The sequence below is a fragment of the Nelumbo nucifera genome, chromosome 4 (assembly GCF_055504915.1).
Source record: "Nelumbo nucifera cultivar China Antique chromosome 4, China Antique-T2T, whole genome shotgun sequence".
In the NCBI taxonomy this organism is placed as follows: Eukaryota; Viridiplantae; Streptophyta; class Magnoliopsida; order Proteales; family Nelumbonaceae; genus Nelumbo; species Nelumbo nucifera.
Window position 1 is genome coordinate 8,976,521 of NC_142652.1, and position 9,451 is coordinate 8,985,971.

The window sequence follows — 9,451 nt, forward strand, 5'->3', positions numbered from 1 at the left end:
ACAGGGAACGCCTCGCGCCCCCAACCAAGTAAATAAAATGCGTCAAACAACACAACACTGGAAGTACGCATGCAATTTGGCACTCCATTCTTTCACTTTCCATGAGCCAGATAACAATATTCAGAGAAACGAACAAAGATAGTCTAGTAACTAAAAGGCCGGCTTAACGGAAAACTGCTAACCCTGATTCGTAGCAGAATAAAAAGGGTGTGTGTGAATTGTCTACCTGATTGGACTGAACATAAGCTTCAGGAAACCGAGGAGAAGGTTGAGGATGGTGGTGAAGAGGAGGGGGAGGAGGCACGTGCGGTGGTCGAGAAGGGGTAGGGTACTGGTTGTGGTGAGGGTGCCCGGGATACGGCGGAACGGAATTGTGGTGAGGCGTAGGATAAATTTGCTGATGATCGGAATGAAGGGGCCACTGCGGCACCTGTTGTTGATGTTGCTGATGAGGGTGCAGCGGAGGAGTCTGCGAAGGTTGATACTGAAACTGGCCGGAGTACCAGGGCCCCTGAGGTGGTGGTGGTCTCAGTTGAGAATCTGCAATTGGTGGTTGTGGTGGCAGTGGTGGAGCTGCTCCCGCCGTTGCTGGTCTCATGAATCTGTGAAGTTGTTGAAGAGCATCCATTTGTAATATCTCCTGTTTCTCTTCGCAAGTAAGGGGGAGCTTTTGATCTTCTAACGGGAATTTGGAAGGATGGTGGATATGATATGGAGTAGAGAGGCGGGAACAAATAGACGAATTAGGGAGGGTAGAGGGGATTTGGGTGGGAGGGGAGAAATAGGGAGAGAAAGCCAATACAGATTACAGTGTACAGAACAGACAGGGGAGGAGGCCAGGAGGCAGGAGGGATTCGTTTTTTACTCTTTTTAGGGCAAAATTCATTTTCTCCCCTAAACATAGCCAATAGTCAATACCTATAAGGTTACAGAATCCTCTTTTTTCATTTTAACTATTTATTTATTTCTCGTTTATTAATAAAAGTGCAGGTGCAAGTATTAAAGATATGGTATTTGCCTATTTAGACTTGATTTTATAATAATCTGACTCACAACCAAAGGCAAAATATACATATGGATTATTTAATACCTACACATTCTGATTTATTTTCAAATTCCCCTACAAATTTAGTATGTTATAATTGATTGGTCATTTGGTTGAGCTAGCCGGGACCGTGGAAACTGCATTTTGGTTACGTAGGCCCAATGTTGTTGAGCTTTTAACTAGTGTATGGTTAATCTTGGTCTAATCTAAGCTCTCTCCAAAATTAGGGGTGTTTATGGTTCGGTTAATTAGGTATATTTTTTAAATTGAATAAAATTAGGGGTGGTTGTGATTTGATTAATCAGTATGGGCTTATTTTTTAAATCAAATCGGTATTATCAGTTTTTTGAAAAATTGTGAATCGAAATTAATTGGATTTTGAAAATTATAATATATTTTTATATATTATAAATATATAATATAAATACACATAATATATTATATTATAAATATAAATAATATAATATATATTATAAATATATAATGTATGTAATTTATTTACAATATATATATATATATATGTATATGTGTGTGTATGTGTAAAAAATATATATAACATACATATATATATATACATACATACATACATACATTGGTCCTGATCCGTTCAATTAACCATCACTTTTATTTCAGTTTTGCCAATTCCATTATGTTTTTCAATTTTTGATAACCACCCCTACCCAAAATATGTAAGTATGTATATATGGCCAAGGAGATGGTAGGCTCTGGTGTAACGATTAGGTTACTCCATTGCAACATGTGGTTAAAGTTCAAATCTTGGAAGCAATCTGTCTATATGTGTAAGACAATATAGGGTCAGGATCGAGCTTGGGGTTGGTCCTTTTTACTTATAAAGAGGCAAGCCCAGCCCAAAACCCGGGCCACTCCAGCCCATTAACAAATATACTCACCATTAACTCTCTCTCTCTCTCTCTCTCACTCACTTCCTCCTTCAGTAACTCGTGGCACTAATTCTCTCCATTACTCCATTGAATTCATTAACCTAATTTATATCTATTTCAATTTAACTATAATTCTAAATACACTAAATATATTTACATTAAATTATGATCATTGATAAAAAATAATTATATTAAAATAGAGATATTCAGTGATTAATTATATTATTAGGCCAAATAATCTGCTTTGTTTAAAAAGATAGTTAATTTTTAAGTTAATTAATCAAATAATTTGTTTTTCAAATTAAATATTATTTACTTCAATCAACAAATAAAATCAATATTTTAAAAATTGGCTTAAACAGGTCAAACAGCTAGTTGTTCCTAATCCAATCAAATAATTAAAAATATAATATAATAAAGAAAGCCCTCCAATTTCCCCTTGATATTCATTCTCCAATATGCTCAGGATCAGTTTTGCTTGTTTCAACTTGGTTAGTACCCAAACCAGCTATCTATATGGAATCTAGGTTAATTGCATTGGATATTTGTGTTAGGGGCTGTTTAACCAATAATAACACATCCCATGCAACCCACACACAAAGCGATATATTGGACTGATTGCATGGCTTATATTCTCGGTTAAACAGACTTAAAGTCCAACTAATCTGGACCCACCTATATGCATATAATGAGATCACATCAACCCCCCACAAGGGGTGTCTCATAACGTCCCATAGCACATCCCAGCCATGTATTAGGAATATCTCCCGATGATGTTTCATTATTTCTTGTATTTATTATCTGGATATGTTTCCAATACAAGACTAGAATGTGTTGTGGGACACCCCCTTGTGGGGGCTGATGTGAACTCGCATATAACGTCATGCATAACGGACATCACTTTTACACTATACACACTACATCCAATATTTTTTATTTAACAGTGTTCAATTGAAAACTTGACAAGTGGTGTTGGTAGTGGCCTATTGCAACCATATTAAATAGTTAGAACAACAACGGCCAAGAGTGATCTCTTTTCTATAGCAGCCTAGTCTAGGCATTGATTTTGAGTTAAAATTATAGTAAATTCTCAATTCCTTGTTCTGTGACTTATGATGGTAAATTTCAACGCCAATCAGTTGGTATCATAAAAGAGGCAATAAATCAGGTGGTATTAATCACAATCTAGGGTGTTACAGTCTGACATTGACTTAGTCTTACTTATGCTTTTATGGGCGTATGTTGAGTTGCACTATCATAAATATCATTAATATGATTTTTCGAAGAAGTGATGTTTCCTATTGGCAGACCTTTAAAAGCTCAGCATACTCTTTGAGGAGGGGTGGTCAACCTCATTGGGTGCCTAACCTTGGCACTCTTAGACCAACATCCCTTATGGGGGGCCTTAGTTAATGGATAGCATGGCTACCAAGGTTCCTCATGGGCACACACACACTCATAGGGGCAATGCATGGATTGGCACTACGCAGCCCACATGAAGGGGAGGCTTTCCATGCAAGTTTGGCCCAAGCATGTCCCTACATCTCGTCAACCCCATGCCTAAACTAATCGAGCTACCCTATTGCCCATAGTGCACGGGTGTGCTCATCGGCACATGTGCCTCTCATCATGGCAATCCCCCTTTGGCACGTAAGAGGTGCCTCCCATGGACTAATAAGAGCCACAGATAGCCCCGACCATGAGCTACAAGGTCATGATTCAGTGCCACTGACCTTGGTGGAGCCATCATCGGGTCGACACATGTCCCTTAAACACATCAAACTTGTCATAGCTGCACAACTTTCTTCCACTACAAATCTACCTCGTGATAATTGGTATCATAGCAGATAAGCCGACTACTGTCGTAGCTGGTATCAGAGCAAACAACAAAGCCAATTGAAAGTGGTCATCTTGACAAGCAGCCACATCGTGGGGTGCAATCCCTTGGCACTCCCACTCAGGTTCAAGCAAGCATCACACACCATACCTAACAAGAGGCCAATCATCGTGTCCCCATTCCAATGGCCCCGAAGCAGTGCTCATGCGGGGGCAGACACATGGGCCGTCTCATGGGAGGCATATTGTAGTGGTTTGAGTGGGGAGTGCCATGCTTCCTCAATGACATCAGTCGTTGTTCATTTTAGTAACGGATGAGCCTACATCTTGGTTTCATGACGGATGAGTCATTGTTTTGTAACTTGTCAAATTCACTACTAAGGCGGGGATGACAATCTGAAATTGGTTGGTGTCGATGGTTAGTCAAGGAATATCACTGAAGTGGTAATTTTGCATCAGCAAGGGTCATTTGTTGAAACCACAATATTGGAATGTTAGGAATGTGGGTACACTTGTCGTTGGAGTATGGCGGCAATAACACCGGCATTGCATTGAAGGACATGCTCAACACACATCAATGTAGAACATTCGCAACATTAACACACATCACATAGGCGAGTGCATTTTAGGCAACATCATGGGTAAAAGTTTCCACCACTCGCACATAAAAGCAGTCGGATCCTTGAGGCAAAACATATCGGAACCCCCTCGGAGTGATGATGTAGCCCAAACACAATGAGGTAAAGTATAGTTTCGAGGGCCAAAAGAGCATAAGCCATGACTAAGTTTGAGTAATTCAAACATAACGAGGTGAAGTCCGTAGGGCAATACAGTGAAAGGGTTCCCAGGACACTATGTCAATAGCAAGAAAAAAACCTATCACATCATATTTGGTAGCACCACCAAAAAGCTACCAAGAAGACGATCGAGCTTTGAGGTAAAGAGAACACAAAGCAGACCTCTAGGAAGCACACACACATAACATCTTCGAGGGCCATACACACATACACAAAGGACACATACACAGTCATTGTGTGGTTTGAGTAACCCCAACCCAACAGGTGAAGTCCAAGCAGGCCAGCATGGTGAAATGGTTTTGTCCCCATAAATGGATATCAACATAGGTGAGACTTAGGTTGACCAGACAACCCTAACCCGGAGCACATGTGGATGGCAAGGAACACAGACGCCCATTCACAAAGGAGTCGTTGTTAGGATGACAACATATTGAGTGGGGGAGCCTATCATGGTCTGACATAAGCTTAGCCTTACCTATGCTTTGTGGGTTTATGTTGAGTGGCATTATCATAAATGTTGTCAGTATGATTTTTCAGAGAAGTAATGTTTCCTATTGGCAGATTTCCAAAAGCTTAACGTACTCTTTAAGGAGGGGTGGTATATCTCCTTGGGTGCCTAACTCTAGCACTCCTAAACCAACATCCATTGTGAGACGGCCCTAGTTAATGGCTAGCATGGCTACCAGGGTCTTTCATGGGCATAAACATGCTCATGGGGATAGTGCATGGACCGGCACTGCGCAACGCACATGAATGGGAGGCTTTTCATGTGGGTCTAGCCCAAGCATGTCCCTACACCTCTCCAACCCCATGCCTAAGCTGATCGAGCTATCCCGTTGCCCATAGCACATGGATGTACTCAGGCCCAACGGTTGCCTATCATCATCGACACAACAAGTGCCTCACATCATTGACACAACATGTGCCTCTCATCATGGCGATCCCCCTTTGGCACGTAAGAGTAGCCTCTCATAGACCGGCAAGAGCCACAGATAGCCCCGGCCATGAACCGCGACAATGCCACTAACATTGGTGGAGCCATTATTGGGTCGACACATGGCCCTTACACACACATAAGCTTGGACGTTGCATGGGGTTTCTTCCATTGCAAATCTACCCCCATGACAAGGGGTGCTTTGATTGGCAAAAGCTCTTTTGGTATTATGTCTTTCCTTTCCTATATAATAGATTTTCCCAATTTTATGGGACAATAGTTTTATTTGAATATTTTACGGAGAAGTACACTGCAACCCACTATAGAATTATGAAATTACAACCCCCCATAGTGTACTAGCCTCCCTATAAACCACATCCTTCATGTGGATTTGGCATCAATCCATGATCAGGATTCATTCCACCTGTACGATGGGGATAAGAATTCCAAGGTGGGCTAAGCAATCATTCTCCAAACATTTTATCAATAATAGATATAGTAGCTAACAAACCTATTCCTAAAATAGATGAAAGGGCGCTAAAGAGATCATTCACATTAGTAAGGGTGTCAATTTGGACGGATTAGATGGACCAATAAGGCATATTGGATTGGGCCCGGTCCAAAATATTTATTAGATTGGATTGGATTTGGTCCATCTATAATAAATTTATATTGGATTGGGTTGGACTAAGCCAATATGTGGTGTATTGATATAAGATAAGAATATAGGTATCAATGGACTGAGTTTGGATTGAAATCAATCTAAATTAAAACAAATTTCAACAGATTGAACAGTCCAAACAATAATTTAGGGCTGTTCCGGGTCAGTTTGGTTCGATTGTACTTGATATTGTCAACCGAACCGAAAAATCAATCTTTAAGAGCAACCGAAACCGACCAACAACTAAGGAAAACCGGCTTCTTTTTTCATTTCACCTGAAATCGGTTTCATCGGTTTTAATTAAACCAAACCGTAATTAATGGTTATTTGAAAAAGCCAATTGTTGATGGGGCCCAACCTCTAACGGCTATCCCTACAAACATCACCAGACTATAGCTATTCGGGCTATACCTACAATTGCATGTAAGTGGGTCATGTCAAGAGTTTGTCAAAATAGGTATATTAATATTTTTCTAAAATTTTTCTTTCACTTTGTAAAACATGTTCTCACTCGCAAGAGTTAATTTTAACATGTCATACAGGCAAATGGATTGGATATGGAATGTAGGTGGCTGTCAAACTAAGAAAAAAGAAAATTCATTATTGATGAAGGAAGATTTGGCCCGAGATCGTAACCACTCAACACGTGGTAAAGGCAACAATTCAGTACAATAGCACGTCCAAGGCGCGAGTTCCGAAGGGAGAAATCAGCGGTCCGAACTCCCTACAAGGAGCCCAAACTCCCCACAGAGAGCCCGAACTCCCCGCAAGGAGCCCGGGTTCTCCCTTAGGCCCCGAGCCTTACGAAACAACCCGAACTGGCCCGGCCCATGGCAGTTCGGGCCACACCTCTATCCGAACTCAAGACTTAACCTCGCACACCACTCCAACACTTCGCCTCCAGGACGCCGAACTAAACAAGCCGCACCGTACCTGACACCGAAGGAGTTCGTATCCAGGGGCGGCGCACCTGACTGACTTGGGATCTAACACTTGACAGCCGCACTTCAACGGCCACCTGCCACCGCCATCTCCAGTTATAGAGACGGCTCCGACAAAGAGAGCAGTGGCGGTTCTGCCCCAGCAGAGGTGATGACACCCGAGCTGATAGAAGCACAGAAGTAATCATACTCGACTTGACAGAAGCTTAGGAGTGAGTGCGCGAAGTGGTTATAAAAGGCTCTCTACCCCCCAAGAACAAGGTATGTGAACTTTGCGCCATCTGGTTTTATCTTGCCTTTGAGGAAATACTAACTTGAGCTTCGGAGCATACTCACCGGGTTCTTCCCCGAAGATTACTCTCTTTCCCCTTCGTTTCAGGCACCTTCTGCTCCAGCCCGAGGCAAGATCTTTGACAGCTAGGACCCGCTGGATTGCGCACCATCAATTGGCGTCGTCTGTGGGAACGCTTCTAAAAGCCTCCCTCTAAAACTCTCATAACCTTTTTTTTTTCCAAAAACCCCAACACTCATGGCTTCTTCCAGCAATGCCAGACGTGGCACGGAGATGAACACCACTAGGGAACAACTTCAAGTCCCCGTGGTGTGCATCGGACAGTTCACCATCCCCCTTCCGGTGGATGGGGATCTCCAGCCTAAATGCGCCACAAACAGTGGCGCCCGTAAACCTTCCTGCCATGAACGTCCCCTTTCCTCTCCCTGTCGAAACAACCTTTACTGAACCAACTGCTGTCCCCTTGGCAACCAGCCAGAACCAGTTGGACGACCTGATGCAATGCAAGCCCAAATGCAACGATTCCAGCAACATCAGCTCCAGCAGCACCAAGTACTACACCACATCTCTCAGTATCACTATCAGCAACAGTTCCCCCAACTGCCTCTGAACCAACCACTGCTTCCACCTCGGCACCCTGCTCCAAAGCCGGTTAAGCCCTCCCCTCAGGGTGGACGCCATCACCGAGGAGAGGCCTCCCAACCTCAGAACCCCCACAAGAGCCAGGCCTCATCCTCGGGGCGAGGGGAAAGAAAAATCACCCCCGCCTCGCAGCTCGCCGACGGGTCGAGAACCTCGCCCGCCAAGTCAGTATCTCGGCACTCCAAGTCTGAGCTTCCGCTGACAGAGAATCGATTCAACGTCCTAGCGGCAGACTACCAACAGCCCGGGCCCATCGAGTTCGACAACACAGAGGCCAACAACGCTAGTACCAGGCCCACTCAACAACGAAGACGCCGGCGAAGTTGCCGAACTGCCACCCGTGTCCTGCCCGAGCTCAGAGGTAAAGAAGAGACAAGCTCGGACGAGGTAAAAGCTGCCCCAATTCTCTCAGTTCCTTCCCTCCTTGCATCAGAACTCCTTGCAGTTCCCATGCCCAGAGACTTCAAGCTCCCACCTTTGGACAAGTATGATGGGTCATTCGACCCCAACGACCACGTCGATGCTTTCTAGTCCCAAATGCACCTAACTAGGGCCAGTGAATCGTGCATGTGTGTGACCTTCACCACCACCTTCAAGGGGGTGGCCCGCACTTGGTACAGGAACCTGGCCCCCGGGTCGATAAGAAGCTGGACCCAATTCGTGCAGGTCTTCACCGCACACTTTGTTACCAGCAAGCGATGCCCCAGAACCGAGGAAAGCATCTTTGGAGTAGTCCAGAGGGAAGGAGAGTCCATCCGAGGCTACATCAAGCGGTTCAATGACGTGTGCTTGCAAATACCGCGATTGGACCCCGCGGTGCAGCTCGCGGCGGCCAAGAGAGGAGTAACACACAAGGAGTTCAAATGGCACATGATAGCTAACCAGCCCGCGACCGTAGCCGAATTCCTCAAGCTCGCGGATAAGTTCATGAGAACAGAGGAAGAGATCAACCAAAGTACCAAAAGCGGGGTCGAGAAAAAAAAAGATGGAAGGCGAGCCCTCCAACCCAGTCGACAAAAGAAAAAACCTGGCCCAGGAGCCGAAGCCGAGCCAGCCGTTCCGAGCTCCCTTAGTAGTTCGGACGGACTACACACCGTTAAACACGAGGCGGACCGAGATCTTGATGACGATCAAAGACGCCCCATACGTAAAATGACCACCTCGCTTAAAGGGGAACCCAAACGAGAGAAATAAAAACTTGTATTGTAGTTTCCATAGAGATCACGGTCATAGTACCGAACAGTGTAATAATATCCAGGATGAGATAGAGGGACTCATTCGTCGCGGATACTTGAGAAATGTTGTATAGCATAATAATAATAATAACAATAAGGCAGGTCGGCAAGGGGAGCACGAAAGGGATGCCCCCGAATCCAGCAGTAGGCCAGCTGAACCGTTTCA

General features: G+C 44.1%; 1 protein-coding gene across 1 annotated transcript in view; it reads right to left on the minus strand.

Annotated features, from left to right (window-relative positions):
* LOC104591967 (Nucleotide-diphospho-sugar transferase family protein) overlaps positions 1 to 892 on the minus strand; it is a 30,210-nt gene extending 29,318 nt beyond the window's left edge. The window contains exon 1 of the mRNA XM_088903067.1: positions 227 to 892. Coding sequence (XP_088759193.1) covers positions 227 to 628 — 402 coding nt within the window. The 5' untranslated portion in view covers positions 629 to 892. The remainder of the gene's footprint in view (positions 1 to 226) is intronic.
* Between the last annotated feature and the right edge of the window lie 8,559 nt (positions 893 to 9,451).